This window comes from Arthroderma uncinatum (assembly GCF_011692745.1).
Source record: "Arthroderma uncinatum strain CBS 119779 chromosome Unknown scaffold2, whole genome shotgun sequence".
Taxonomy (NCBI): domain Eukaryota; kingdom Fungi; phylum Ascomycota; class Eurotiomycetes; order Onygenales; family Arthrodermataceae; genus Arthroderma; species Arthroderma uncinatum.
The window spans coordinates 5,499,785-5,515,192 of record NW_022983864.1 but is presented as its reverse complement, the minus strand read 5'-3'; the positions used below and the strand labels follow the sequence as shown (position 1 = coordinate 5,515,192).

The 15,408-nt window shown below is 47.0% G+C and overlaps 5 protein-coding genes across 5 annotated transcripts; 4 read left to right on the top strand and 1 right to left on the bottom strand.

The window, feature by feature from the left end:
* Positions 1 to 3,977: 3,977 nt before the first annotated feature.
* Positions 3,978 to 5,390, top strand: GIQ15_03604 (uncharacterized protein; the record flags this gene model as incomplete). The annotated part of the gene is made up of 1 exon (XM_033551021.1): positions 3,978 to 5,390. One exon carries the CDS (start codon positions 3,978 to 3,980, stop codon positions 5,388 to 5,390), a length of 1,413 nt encoding a protein of 470 aa, XP_033408182.1.
* Positions 5,391 to 6,915: 1,525 nt separating this feature from the next.
* On the top strand, positions 6,916 to 7,980 carry GIQ15_03603 (uncharacterized protein; the record flags this gene model as incomplete). The annotated part of the gene is made up of 3 exons (XM_033551020.1): positions 6,916 to 6,995; positions 7,212 to 7,564; positions 7,631 to 7,980. 3 exons carry the CDS (start codon positions 6,916 to 6,918, stop codon positions 7,978 to 7,980), a joined length of 783 nt encoding a protein of 260 aa, XP_033408181.1.
* A 1,084-nt stretch (positions 7,981 to 9,064) lies between these two features.
* GIQ15_03602 (uncharacterized protein) lies at positions 9,065 to 10,280 on the top strand (the record flags this gene model as incomplete). Its single annotated transcript, XM_033551019.1, has 3 exons — positions 9,065 to 9,488; positions 9,560 to 9,688; positions 9,808 to 10,280. 3 exons carry the CDS (start codon positions 9,065 to 9,067, stop codon positions 10,278 to 10,280), a joined length of 1,026 nt encoding a protein of 341 aa, XP_033408180.1.
* A 475-nt stretch (positions 10,281 to 10,755) lies between these two features.
* GIQ15_03601 (uncharacterized protein) lies at positions 10,756 to 11,426 on the bottom strand (the record flags this gene model as incomplete). Its single annotated transcript, XM_033551018.1, has 2 exons — positions 10,756 to 11,117; positions 11,174 to 11,426. The coding sequence occupies 2 exons, from the start codon at positions 11,424 to 11,426 to the stop codon at positions 10,756 to 10,758; spliced, it is 615 nt and encodes a 204-aa protein (XP_033408179.1).
* Positions 11,427 to 14,546: 3,120 nt separating this feature from the next.
* GIQ15_03600 (uncharacterized protein) lies at positions 14,547 to 15,317 on the top strand (the record flags this gene model as incomplete). Its single annotated transcript, XM_033551017.1, has 2 exons — positions 14,547 to 15,178; positions 15,233 to 15,317. The coding sequence occupies 2 exons, from the start codon at positions 14,547 to 14,549 to the stop codon at positions 15,315 to 15,317; spliced, it is 717 nt and encodes a 238-aa protein (XP_033408178.1).
* Positions 15,318 to 15,408: the final 91 nt, after the last annotated feature.

The following is a 15,408-nucleotide window of genomic DNA, read 5'->3' as shown; positions in this document are numbered from 1 at the left end:
GAACAACAAGCGGCCACCGGGTATGGTGGAGAATTAAATCCCGTCGATCGAGATGGACTTTGCCTTCTATCTTTGGATGGTGGCGGGGTGCGAGGGCTATCCTCGCTTTACATCTTGAAAGCCATCATGGATCGGCTTAATGGTGAAAAGAAGCATAAAAATCGAGTAAAGCCTTGTGAGATTTTTGACCTCATCGGCGGAACTAGCACTGGCGGGTAAGATAACCTATATACTGGGGAGGAACAAACTTGAACTGACACTATAGACTTATCGCTATCATGCTTGGACGACTCGAAATGGACGTAGATGAATGTATTGAAGCATATAACAATCTCGCAAAAGCTGTGTTTGGCGAAAAGCTTCACCGACTTCCAACAGATCTCAAGGGCAAAACTCAGGCACGATTCGACTCAGCTAAGCTTGAGAATGCTATTAAAGCGGTGATTTCGAAGAAAAATATATCTGAGACAGAGTTTCTCAATGATGGAACGAAGCGAGGGTGCCATGTGTAAGTGCACATGATTACTCTTATGCAAAGCCATGTCTCTAACCAGACCAGCTTCGTATGTGCCACCGATCGCTACACGAAAAATACTGTGCGGCTTCGGAGCTATAAACTTCTTGATCAGCCGAGTATTTCGGCAACGATATGCCAGGCAGCCCTTGCAACTTCTGCAGCAACGACATTCTTCGACCCAGTTTCTATTGATGACCGAACATTCGCTGATGGCGCTTTTGGAGCAAACAATCCTGTCAACGAGGTAGAGAGAGAAGCATCGAATATCTGGTGTCCTGAAACAGCGGAACTAAAACCACTAGTTAAGTGTTTTATCTCGATTGGAACTGGCAATCCGGGTGTAAAGCCATTTGAAAAAAGTTTCTCACGGTTTCTAAGGAAGACTCTTGTGGAGATTGCTACCGAGACAGAAAGCACCGAAGCAGAGTTTATAGACCGGTGGCGGGGACATTATGATACCAAACGCTATTTTCGATTTAATGTAGAGCATGGGCTACAGGATATTGGCATAGATGAGTACAACAGGAATGGCGATATCAAATCGGCCACGGATGGGTATCTCACACATACGGACAGAATATTTCGGATACGGGACTGCGTTCGCAATCTGGGACTGAAAGGAAGTGTGTATATCGAAAACTTTTCCTAGGTCATGAATAAAACTCAAGCTGACTTTTTTTTTTATAGAGATGGTGAGGAGTGATCTCGAACGTATGGTGACTGTAAGTGCAGAATAATGCTTTTTACTAGAAGATATAATAACCCAACGTAGGAATATGAGGAGAGGTTGGTTAAAAGACGCAGAATTGGTATGTTTGTGTGTGGCTCTGTGTGTGGCTCTATAGAATCACCACTCACGATGAGATAGTTCTAAATCCACAAGAGGCGACTGGAAATGTCCATTGGTGCGTATCACGGTCCATAAATAATTGTGGTGGAAATAGCTTACTTCTAAGCCAGGAAGGGAACAAACCCTCTTAATCAAAAAATTGACCTGGGTATATTACGGATCGCGAAAGGGGCATCATTTGATTCTCACCACAAAATCGATTTGTCAAGACTCCCGATAGCAAGAGGTGCCACCTTTGATTCTGAAGCCAATGAACATGACCCCAAATGCCATCCCGATACCCGAATAAACCTTCTCGCCGACATCTACAAGTGGGTCGAAGACCCGCACGGAAAATGCATCTTCTGGCTACATGGTATGGCAGGGACTGGCAAATCTACAATATCCCGCACCGTGGCTGCCCATCTCTCCGACAAAAACTTGCTTGGCGCCAGTTTCTTCTTCAAGAGGGGTGAAGGTGATCGTGGCAAAGCATCCATGTTTTTCACTACAATTGCTTCTCAGCTAGCTCACCACTTACCTCCCTTAGCTCCGCACGTTCGGGACGCTATTGAGAGCGACTTTGCCATTGCCGACAGATCCAAAAAAGAACAGCTTGAGAAGCTAATCCTTGAACCTTTAAAGAACTGCAAGGACAACCCTCATATTCCTGCGCTGATATCGGTGGTGATTGATGCACTCGATGAATGCGACCGAGGCGATGACGCCTCAGCTATCGTTCGCCTTCTATCTAGAGCAAAAGAAGTTACTTCTATCCGCCTAAGATTATTTGTTACTAGTAGGCCCGAGTTGCCCATACGACTTGGCTTTAATGATACTAGTGACAGCTACAATGACCTGGCACTCCATGAAATCCCTAGGCCCGATATAGCAAAAGACATATCTACGTTCTTACGCTTCCGGCTGGCCCAAATTCGGGATGATTTCAATAGGACTGTTCTAACGGGTTTAGGGATGCCATTAGATTGGCCCCCTTCTACCCAATTTCAGAGTCTTGTTGATATGGCTGTACCGCTGTTTATCTTCGCGTCCACGGCTTGTCGCTTCATTGCCGACCGAGGCTGTGGAGACCCCGAGGAACAGTTGGACAAAATTCTGGAATACTACAAAACAGGTGGACTTTCTCAGCTTCACACAACCTATCTCCCAATTCTAAACCAGCTTCTCCTTAAGCGTACCGATTCAGGATCGGTAAATCGCAGCGAAGCTGAGAAAGCTGACATATTAAGGTGGTTCCGCGAAATTGTTGGCGCCATCGTGCTCCTTGCAGATCCTCTCCCTGCTATATCACTTGCCCGACTGCTTGGAAAATCTCAGAGAAGTGTTAACTCGAGGCTAGATGGGTTACATTCCGTCTTACATATCCCCTCGGACCTGCACACCCCTGTTAAGCTACTCCACCTGTCCTTCCGCGATTTCCTCATTGACCGTAAAAACCGCAACGCAAATCCGTTCTGGGTTGACGAACGAGAAACGCATGCAAGGCTATCGATCCGATGCATTCAACTGCTATCAACGGGTGATAACCTTAGGAGGGATGTTTGCAACCTGGGGCTGCCGGGAAAGCTGCGGTCGGAGATCGACCAACAGACTATACATATTCACCTGCCATCCGAGGTTCGATATGCTTGTCTGCACTGGGTCTACCACCTCAACGAAAGCGATGGCACTGTACAGGATGGTGACCACGTACACCACTTTCTCACCCGTCATCTCTTGCACTGGCTTGAGGCTCTAAGTATTTTGGGGCATATTTCAGAGAGTATCCGTATGGTAGACAACTTATTGGGTCAGCTTGATGTATGTGTGTTCTTTGCTACCATATCAGCCAAAGTACTAATTTACTCTATTCAGGCAATAAACAGCGGCAAAGTATCGATATTTCTTCGTGACATTAGACGAGTCATTCTTAGTAATTGCTCCATTATCGACTCATCGCCTCTCCAGATTTACTGTTCGACTATTATATTTTTGCCGGAATCTAGTGAAGTTCGAAAGATGTTTAAAGACCAATTCCCAGGTTGGATATCTTTATTTCCAAAGGTTGCCACCAATTGGGATGCGTGTTTAGTGACGCTTGAGGGCCGTCGCGGCTCCGGCTCCGTCAACTCGGTTGTATTCTCGCCGGATGGCAGCAAGCTTGTATCGGCGTCAGAAGATATCACGCTCTGGGATGCAGTGACAGGCCACTGTACTATGGAACTCAGTTGCCAACTCGATTGGTTCAGTTCAGTTGCATTCTCACCAGACGGGAGCCGGCTCGCGTCCGCATCGGTACGGCTATCTGATTACGACACTGTGTCAACATCGACTGTCGATCTCTGGGACGTGGTGACAGGCGAGTGTATTTTGACGTTCAATGGCCACAGTAGCTGTGTTAACTCGATCGCATTTTCGCTAAACGAGAGGTGGCTCGCATCAGCGTCGGGTTATTATAACGTAATAGATGCAGCTTCGGATGATAGGACTGTCAAGCTCTGGGATGTTGCAACAGGCAAATGCATTACAACCTTTGAAGGTCATAGTGGCGCCGTTGACTCCGTTGCGTTTTCACCCAATAGCACCCAGCTTGCGTCAGTGTCATTTGATGGCACTGTTATACTCTGGGATATGGCAACACGCAAATGTACTAGGAAATTCGAAGGCATAAACTCGGTTGCGTTCTCACCCGATGGTAGTCAGCTAGCATCAGGTTCAGGCCTGACTATCAAGCTCTGGGACCTAGAGACAGGCAGATGTACTAGGACATTTGATGAGCACCATGGTGATGCAGTCAACTCTATTACATTCTCACGAGATGGCAGCAAGCTTGCGTCAGCATCATATGATACATCTGTCTTGCTCTGGGACGCGGCAGCGGGCAACTGTATAGCAATATTTGATGGTCATAGCAACTCTGCTGCCTCAGTCGCATTCTCACCAGATGGCAGCAAGCTTGCCTCAGCATCAGGCGGGACTGTTGAGATCTGGGATGTTTCAGGTGACTATAATACAACATTCGAAGGCCATAGCCGCCGTGTCAATTCTGTTACATTCTCACCAGATGGCAGAAAGCTTGCCTCAGGATCGTCTGATGCAACTATCAAGCTCTGGGATGTGCCAACAGGAAACTGTATTGCAACATTTGGAGGCCGTGGCTGGGCTGCTCGGTCAGTCGCATTCTCACCAGATGGCAGCAAGCTTGCTTCCGTATCGTATGACGCAACTCTTGAGCTCTGGGATGTGGCAACAGGTAACTGCATTTTGACGTTTGAAGGCTATAGTGACCGTGTTTTGTCAGTCACATTCTCACCAGATGGTAGAAAGCTTGCATTAAGTGGTAAAACTGTTAAGCTCTGGGATGTGGCAGCAGGCTGCTATATTACAACACTTGAATGCGATAACCGCTTTCCCGTCCACTCAATCGCGTTCTCACCAGACGGTAGATGGCTTGTCCCGGATAACGGGCCGCTCGAGGTCGGGGAAGGGCCGCTCAAGCTCTGGGATACGGTCACAGGCAAATGTGCTATGACATTAAAAGGTGGTGTTGATTTTGTCCGCTCACTTGCATTCTCGCCAGATGGCAGCCGGCTTGCATCGGCGTCAGGTGAAATAATTTCCGTTAGGCTCTGGGATATAGCAACAGGCAACTGTATTGCAATGCTTGATGTGGGCACGACCCTCACGAACTTAGCCTTTGATGCAACTGGATCACAGCTCAACACGGACATCGGTAGCTTTGTGCTAAATTTGCCGTCTGCAGAGGTTACAACCGCGGCGCTTTCACCTCTTTGTTTACCCCTAACAGTTAATCGCCAAGGCTTCGGGCTAAGCATAGACAAGACGTGGGTCACTTGGAGCTCCCACAAAGTCTTATGGTTGCCGCCAGCTTATCGGCCTCTGTCGTCGGCTGTGACGGCGTCAACTGTGGCACTCGGGTGCTTATCGGGGCAAGTCGTTTTAATGACACTCTCAGCTGCAAATGGTCTTTCAGGTTTCGCTGCCGAAGTTGCAAGTGGTCTGGAGACTCATTCCCCTCTCTAGGTTCTGGTGGTCATGTTCTTCGAAAAAATACTCCAACGACTATTAGTATTATCAATGCGTTTCGACACAGCTGCCGTAACACAAACCCGGGAAGCATGTTTTCCGCCGACCTTCATTTATTCCACAACGTGGGAGACACACCCAAATTGGCCGATTTGATCACTAACTCGAACACGGCTATATACGGTGAGGTGTGCGATGGCCGAATGACCGTGAAAAAGATGGGCCGCCGCTGGGATCGGCGATATATAAAGAAGCCAAACACTGCATCCAGATATTGGTCAGGCCTTTCAAGAAGATGTTCGCGGATGGCATCCAGCATGGCTGGCGTGATGGACCGATAACGATGGTGACAAGGGCGATGACGACGGTAAAGGAGATGGAAAGTGATGGAGGTTAGAGCGGATATTTTGAACTAAGCGGACACTACAGCCAGCAACAGCAGCGATTTAGCGGTTAGTAAGCGAGTTGCTAAGAATTATCACAAATAAGATCATGCTAGGAGGCTGCGAGATTCGGTGGCATAGAGGGTATTAATTAATAGGGTCCTGTGGTTTACGGTATACATAATATGAGGCTGCCTTTCGGATTCAACATAAACTTCTTATGGGTGCGAGATTACAGCGCCTAGTCATCACTTAGTAAAAACGAGGATATTACAATATAGTACGTTTACTTTACAGGCCATGCTCAGGTACCGCGCCAAGATTATTTTAACTTTTCTAGGAAAGGCTAAACCTTAGCATATATATGACGGAATAAACTATTTACAAGCAACAGCTTAGAGGTGAATCCGGTATTGCAAGCTCCTGTATAACCCGGAACGCTACGATCAGGAGCTCAAAATGGGCGTAGAGAGATGAATGATGATGATATCTAGGCTTATAGGCCATTTTGGGCCTCTATATATATATGTGTGTAAAAGGGCTAACCCTACATGAGCCGTGTATAAGTGGATATGCCAGGGGCCGTATGAGGTCACGTGATGCAATATCCGACAAATAGTTCAATTATTACGTAATTTAATAAAATTTTATGTATAAAGCTCTCCACTTCCTCTCGTTGTCTTTGTTATCTTTTTTCTTCCTTTATTATATTATGCTTTATTTGTTCCTGTTGATTATCTTTTTTCGCGTTGTATCATTTTATTAATCTTTATCTGGCCTTGGCTCTTTTCTTTTATGATGGTTTAGTTGAACCCACTTCGGTATATGAGGTAGTATAGCTTACTACATCCAACCTTTCTCTTCTCTGCTATAGGCAGTATGGTAGTTCTACCTTCTAATCTGTTGATGCTTTGCATCAGCTACAACAGTCCCTCGTCCTCCTGGAAAGGACCAATATCTGTCTCCCTAGCCCTACCTACTAAATGGCCTTATATATTATTCTTAATGGAGCGATAAATCACCCATCCGCAGGCTCGATGTTGCAGTAGGCCACATTTCCTGAGGCGCATGTGCTCTACCCCGACTGGTGCCCAAACTTTTCACAGACAGATGTCCTTGAGCCCACGGAGAACGGGGAAATGGGCGACACTGGCCTCGCAGAGACACCGGATGACGCGGCCCTTCTCCGTGCGGATGAGCTGAGCTTGCTGGGGGCGATGTACGAATTCCGGCTGTGACAGGAATGCCTATCCTTGTTTATAGCCCGTGTTCTGACACAGGCAGATTCACTGACCTGTGCGTTCTGCATTATTCGCCGCCGTCATATGTTGGCGCTCGAAATCCACAGGGGACTGCATATTCGCTGCATTGGAGGGCTGCGGCTTTGGCAAGTGGTAACTATTTGGCAAGTGGTGACTACACGTGAGCTGCGCAGGGCCCGTGGAGGCCGGCCTCCATTGAAAAACATAAATACCGAGACATCTCCCCCTTCGTTCGTAAAGATTTCGCAACCACACGACTGGTTACTTGAGAAATTCAGCTTTGCAACACGTCCGCCCAAAATGTTTCCTGCTCCCCCGGAAGATGTTGAGTTCTACCTTATTTTCTATCAATCTCAGTCAGCGCAATGCGCTTCACGTTATGAGCGCCCTGGCACGCCTAACCTTGGTTTGCCTCCCTCACCCTCGGTTTCTGATGTTCGCAATCGCTATGCCAACAATGTGGCTGTGGTTATAGCTGGCGCCATTGCTACCGGGGCCTCCGCAAAAAATCGTGGCGACAGTGCATGTAAGGTACTGGTTCTGGCGGGTTTATTGCTTGCCACGGCTAATTCTTCGCGCTTTTTGCCTACAGACGCACCGATTGATCTTACTAATGACGATGACTGCCTCCACGAACCCAGAGGACCTTTTAGCCGACCAAACAGTGATTTTGAACGCTCGCCGTCACCAACTTTAGTTGGGACCGCGGGGACAATAAACGAGGAGCATCAACTTGAAGATATTCTCGAAATTAAACGTTCGAGGAGAGTGGGGAGGAGCACCGAAATCTTGGTGCAATACGAGCACGGAAAACGCAAGTGGCTGGATGAACAGGATGTACAACAGCTAGTGGACAATTTCGGTCAAACACCCGTGCCGCGCAGCTCAAAGCGAGGCGGAGAGCCATTGGAGCACAAATCCAAGAAGCCGCGAGTACAATAAAGTCCTGCTTCGTGTTGCAATGTCGTGTTTCTATAAATTACATACTAGTGGCATTGTCAAAGTAAGCGTAGCTCTACTTCGCATAACGAAGCAACGAAGCTTTTCCGCACACCCCTGTCGATCGTAGTTACTCCCCGAGAGCTAATGCGCGGGCGCTTAACACGCAGCTGGGCTTGAAAACGCCATGCAGTTGGGAAGAGGCCCTTGCTTTTCCCTCCAGCCTTTTAAATCGGAACGATGCCGCCTGACGAGATTCGTGGGACGCAAGCATAAAACACTGGCACCGTCCGTCGTGGTCAGAAACTCGTTCCCTATTTTTCATTGTTAAACCCCAGAAAGTGGAAGCAATGGGTTCTTACAAAACAACTCGTGGTAAACGCCGGAGATCCGAGTCTCTAGATACATCTCAAAGAGTCGTCAGACAAGAGAGCATTACCAGATACGGCTTGCCTATTATAAAGCTGTGGAGGAGCGCCGTTCACTCATAACACACATATATAAAGGCCCGAAATGGCCTGGTAGTCTAGACATCATCATCATTCATCTATTTACGCCCATTTTGCGACCTTTCCTGTAGTGTTCCGGGGTTTACAGCATCACTTTGCTGTTCCGCTGTGTTCAGTAGAGACGCCACCCTATCGGTTGATTGGTCGCCTCTGAGATAAGGTGGACGGGGCGGGGCACTGACGTTAAACGTTCCAGCGCCTGACTATCTTCAGCACACAAACTGGTATATCCTGGCCCACCCACTCACGATCATCGGAAGATCAGCCACGCAGGCCGTCGTGCTACAGTCAGGACGTTCCTAAAGCGATCCAACACAGAAATGGACGGTGCCCGAGATGCTGCCCTAGAGAACCGATTAGTGAGCTCAGGAGCTCTACATGAGCTTTTGACTGTCGAGCAGGAGGTGCAGATTCTTCGGAAGCTTCTCCGTGGATGTACCTAGAATCGTCAAGTTATGTGGAGTGGTGTTCCGTATGACTGCGCTCAGCGATGGGCCAAGGAGCACGGGATGCAGACACTGAGTATGGCCATGGGTTCGCTGATGGATAAAAAACACCCTTCTTGCCTCAAATCGAAAATGTCGACGGACAGATGGAGCAAGTATATGAAAGGGGCCTCCGCTATCTTTGCCTACTATATCTCGCAAGGTGCCACAGTCGTAGTTTTAACACCACCTCCTCCGCACAAGTTTAATCCTTCGGGAAGGACAAACTACCAGGCCATTGAGGAGCCGATTCTGAAAGGAGCATTTGGAGGCAGTGCCGTATCGCGGATAGACATGGTGCACCCAACGGTCAGAGGTGCGGAGGATTTCTCATACCAGGCCTGGCCCGCGGATGAAACCTACATCTGGATTGCAGATTTTGGGGCCTTGGCCGTGAAAGAATCACGTTGGCGAAAAGCGCGAACGGTCATATCTCTACAGGTGATTACCGGGGAAAATGGGATAACTTTGAGCCAGCCTACCCTACAGAACACAGGCGTGGGAGATTTAGCACCTGGTATAAACAAGGTAGGGATGCTATTCCTTCGAAGACCTAAAATTTAACAAACATGAGGCTAATGCGGCTAGATAAGGGTATCACTTGTGGGAAGACCCCCAGCTTAAAGAATAAGGAGCGGACCAAGTCAAAAAAACAAATTAAAACCGGGAAAGCGAATAGTGCTAAGACGGTGCCTAAAAAAGGGGTGAAAGAGGAGAGTAAGAAAGCAAAACGAGAGAGAAGGAGGAAAAGGAGAAAAATGAAGAGGAAAGAAAAAAAAGCGGCAAAGCAACAAAGCAAGAGATAGAGAACGCACTGAGCTATTTCCATTCATTAGATCTTTGTGCTACCATGAAATTGCACGTGTCTGTTGACATCCACGGACACGGCAACGGAACGTTTCTCACCTCAGAAAGTAATGGAGATACTCTGAAGACAGTTCTCAAGTCAAGCTCTATCCCCAAGGTCTTTTTCGACGTCCGCAGGGACTCTGATGCACTATTTGCCCATTTCGAAACCCAACTATCAGGCGCCCAGGATATACAGTTGATGGAGCTTGCAACAAGAACGGGACCAAAAAAATATGTCAATGGGTTGTCACGGTGCATCGAAAGAGACGGTGGGCTCACTTCGGAGGAGCAGAGGCTAGGGAAATCGACGAAAGCCAAAGGGTTGAAGCTGTCTCTTCCTAAGCACGGTGGAAGCTACGAGGTTTTCAATCCGCGCCCGATATCTCCAGATATAAAAGCGTATTGCGTCCAAGACGTCCAATATATGCCCATGCTTCGGAAAATTATTGTTCCAAACTGACGCCCTGGTGGGCTCGAAAAGTTGAAGCAGAAACAAGGAGTAGGGTGAAATTATCAGAGCGCAATATTCAACGGAAAGGGGCCACATGGCTTTGAGCCCTTGGCCAGATCTTATGTTGGGTAGAAGAGGACAAGGGGGGGAGCACGGGTACTTTTAATGACTTACATTCCGATAGCCAACCCTCGGAAATTTCCAACCAGACCTGCTGGGAAAATCTTTAGGCTATTAGTAAATACGATAGGTTTAGTTAGCCTCTAACGTTGATGCGGCTTTGTTCATGATTTATATCAACCGCTGCACATGTATTAATCACGATAATTCCTTGGCTTTTGATTGTCAGAATTTGACTTAGAGTATCCCATCCAAGTAGCAGGAAAATGCTGGAAAGCCCAATGGGCTGTAGGAATGTATGGTAAGGGCAAAAATAGATTGGCATCGTAAACGTAGATACATAGGGAGCAACGCCGGGCCCAGCCTACTTGCGCTGTCTCTTGCGCCCGCGTTCCACAGATGGTTCTCTGTGTCGCTTTTTTGAGCTGCGGCGACGAGTTTGGGAGAGGAATTCGTTAATCAACTCTTCGCAGCCAGGATACACATCCTCCTCGGGTAGCCACTCGGCCTCTTCTCTGCCTTTGAATTTCACCTTAAACCACCCTGCCTCTTTTTTTTTCTTCTTGAGTGCCAAAATAGCTTCTACCTCCCACTCGTGGCTAATCTCCCCATCACGCTCAACGGAAATTGGTGACGGCGAGCGTTTGGACTCGCTATTTGCATAGCCAGAGGTTTCTCCAGGTTCATTAGGGCAGTCGTCATCGTCCGTTAATTCAATCGGTAGGTCTTCCAAGAGCACAGGGGGTTAGTAAGCAATAAATCAGCCGTAATTAGTATCTTACCGGCCGCATCACCGGGCTCCACGATAGAAGTTGCATTTGCCTCTATATCCATAGTTGTCTCGCTGGCAGAGTATTCGACGCCTGAAACAAGGGGCAAGGAGTACGGCGAGATAGGTTCAAGTTTGGTAATATCGTCGCGAAGCTCATCGTTCGATATGTTTTGCGCAGACGGGAACTGACGATGCCATGCGAAAATGCTTTCAGTAGGGAAAACCCTAACGTCATCGAGAATAGTGGGAATCATCCTCGGCATATTTCACAAGCCTAGCAGTAGCTGCGAGATTTTTGACTGTTGAACGAAGAGGGAGAGAGGGAGATGACTTGGTATTTATGCCTTTCAATGGAGACTGTGACACCCCTTCGCGAGGACCGTCGCCCCAAACTCGCGTATTTTCTCCCAAGAAGTTGCCACTTACCAAAGCCGCAGCACTCCCAATGCAGTGTATATGCAGTTCCCCCGTCGATTTCCAAGGTCCACAAACAGGCCAAGACACGACGGGTAGCGAATAATGCAGGACGCGCGGATCTGTGAATCTGCCCGAATCAGGACACGGGCTGGAGACAAGGGTAGGTATTCCTGTCACAGCCAGGATTTGTACATCGCCCCCAGCAAGCTCAGCTCATCCGGACAGTGAAGGGGGCCGCGTCATCCAGTATCTCCGCGAGGTCAGCATCGCCCATTTTCCCGTCCTCCGAGGGCTCGAGGACACCTGTCCGTGGAAAGTTTGGGCACCAGTCGGGTAGAGCATATGTGCCTCAGGAGGCGTGGCCTACTGCAACATCGAGCCTGCGGATGGGTGATTTATCGCTCCATTAAGAATAAGATATGAGGCCGTTTAGCAGGTAGGGCTAGTAGTGAGACAGGTATTGGTCCTTTCCTGGAGGATTAGGGGCTGTTATAGCTAACGCGAAGAATTAACAGATTAAAAGATAGAACTACCATACTATCTATAGTCGAGAAAGAAAGGGTTGGATGTAGTAAGTTATACTGCCTCATACCTATATATCGAAGTGGGTTCAACGAAACCATCGTATATGAATAGAAAAGGGTCAAGGTCAGATAAAGATTAATAAAAGATATGGCGTGAAAAAAGATAAACTGCGAGAATAAATAAAGTATTAAACTACAATAAAGAAAGAAAAAGATAACAAGGACAAGAAGAGGAAGTGGAGAGCTTTATATATAAATTTATCAGACTAATTACGTAACTAATGATTGGAATATTACAGATGGGACTTAACTTGGCGATAGTCCTGTTTTGGAAATTTTTCATATTACGTAAGTAGCAGTGTTTCAAGCGGTATATAAAGCGACAACAACTCTTGCTCCTTTTCTCCCCTCTAGCTCCTTATCCAGATAGAAGCTCTAGCATATGTATGTGCTTTTATCCACCGTTTATCCTACGAAGCAGTCTCCATCCTAAATATACTACCGTTCGCGACGTTCATGGCAATTTTTAGAAGCTATATATACCACTCTTTTTCAGCAAGTTGGACCTATTGTTTGTTTGAGCAAGTTTCATTAAGCGCTAATATCCTACCTTATATTTGATATTTCTAAGGCAATATACCCTGCTAGAGGCCTCTCAGGATATAAAACTTGTCTATAACCCGCTATCCATCGTCGAGGAAGAATATATCACCAAACACCACTTGGCGATTCTTTGGAGATACCTGGCTGCTAGCTAAGGGGATCTCCGGGGAGGAGCCGCTTATTCCTATTGCGCCGCGCCTCGTGGGTACCTATTACGGGACTGATCCACAAGGCCAAATCACATGACTAGGATAACTTTCACTAATACATATTTTTAAATGAGAAATTTTGCGCCACCGTCGAGGTTTTTCGCCGATATCGAGAAGTGGTTGACGCTGCTATATCAGATCTGAATGACGTCATGGGGACGATCGATAATTATAATGGAAACACAATGCAGTGTATTGAAACCTGCAACCAACTGGGTGGTTACGTTGAGAATTGTCGGGATAAGCTAATCGATTTTCCAGATAACACGCCCGTCACATGCGTTGCTGCGCTCGTCCAACCTAAAGAACTTATTAGGGGCCTAATCAACAAATTCACCCTACAGCCTACGGCGGTAAAGTTCTCACTTCAGGAACAAATTAAAACGGCAGAGTCGATGAAGAGATCTATCCGGAAATGTAGAGATATCTGTGAGGATGCCTCCAGGATAACCTACAATATTCAGGCTGACGAGGGTAACGAGGCTTTTTTCTACGATTGATGATCTTCTCTCTAAAGAATGGAAAACGCATGAAATAATTTTCAAAACGCTTGTCCAACTTTAGGCCCGTGCCATGAAGATATTGCCCGTTTTAAATTCTAATTCCTACTCGCATCCTGTGGTCCCTGTTATATTAAGGGTATGAGAATTATCCTAATACGCAGGCCTCTTCTATCGCGATAGCTTTTGGCACGTCCTTTGATGACGCAGCCAAATGAAGATCCTTTTAGGTATATAGGCTCAATATACTCTTTTTTTCCATTTCTCATTAAGGCTGTTTGGGCGGACGACCCACTTAGTAAGTACGCTTGCCCTTGCCTAAGCCTACAGCCTACAGAATCTTGACGCCTATCGAACCAAAACCGCAAGTGGGAGGGGAGTTTTTTCTGGGTAGATAAGTACCGTGGTACCTATCTATCTTTTCTAGATACGATAGGCTTATGAGAGTGCTTGTCTTATAAACTTCGTAGCGAGACGCAGATTGCCAGATCGAACTATGGTGGTGTTTATATGTATATACTTGAATTGACACAATACATTTACCTGTCTAATTCTGTACCGTTTACTTTTAGAAACCCAAGCCATTGTATAAGAACTAGTCGTTTCTGGTTAGATTATTTAGATTAGGGTCTGGAAACCAAACTTGTTATATGTTGATATGGAAGCCAATTTCGAGCCCAGCTGTAAATACCGATAGCTACTGCTGTGCCCAGTCTTGAACCAAAATGAAAGGGTGTGTGGAATTCTGTCGATAGACTCAGAAGCCGGAAAGAACTCATACAAGTTATATAGTATGTTCTCCAATCCAACCAGTGAGCCAACTCCATAAGTTGGTACTGTAATAACCATTTTGGGTGTCTAGGCCCTTATTCCCGGCAAAATGGGCGTACACTCGGTTGCACTCGGTTCCCTGAAATAAGACCCAAGCTGGAATTACCTGGTCAGAGAATGTGGGGTTATTGGCACTACAACCTACATAAGGCAGAGGCCCTGGACGTATAGATGTAATTCGTGGCTCCACTCGAGTCTTCTGTTATATACGCATCCATTCTATATAACCCGGAAAAGAGGTTTAACTCTGAAATTCCTTTATTGCAGTGAAACTCAACGATTTTTCCGAATTCCCAAACATGAACGGTAAAAAGATGTCAGAGCCTATTACACTTCAGGTGGGCGAAGGAAGATATCACACAACCGCCGGAACTCTAATAGAGAGGAGCGACTACTTCAAGGCCTACTTTTCTGGAAAATGGACAATACCCAAAATGGACGACGGGTCTATCTTTATTGACGGCGATTCCTCCTCGTTTGAACACGTCCTCAAATACCTTCGACGAGGAGTATTCCCGCTTGCCTTTGACGCGGCAAAGGGCCATGATTATCAACTCTATGCGGCTGTCCTCGAGGAGGCCAAATATTTCCAGTGCCCGCAGCTTGTTACGTGGCTAGAAGACAAGTGTTATCGTAAATGTATCACCTGGCATGACTCGACAGAACCATTTGAAGAGAGGATGTCGTCCTCTAGAGGGGATAGTAGTGTCGGGGATTGGAGTCTTCTACCGTGTGGTACTACTGAGAAAATGACATATATCTGCCCACGAGGGATTGGCTTACATAGAGGAAACCCTCAAGAGTGTGGTCGCCAATGCCGTAATGCTCAGGGCGACGATGATCCGAAGTATGACCTCGAAAAATTTACCTCAGAGTGGCTGGTATCCAAAACAACATATGTCTTTAACAGTGGATGGATGACAGACTCTGGGTATGGTATGCCCCATTCCCTGTACTCTAGCTGAGACTGACAGTCACCCCAAAGAGACTCTTTCCTTGAGCATGTGCAAACGAAGTATAGCGGCGGTGGTCGGCTTATTGGTCGTCCGCTTGGTGCTACGATGAATTAGGAAATTGCATCAAACGGGAGGTTGATCCGCAGACTAACTAGCATCAAACGAGTTGTGCACGTTGGCTTGCAGGAACGCCATGTCGACGAAT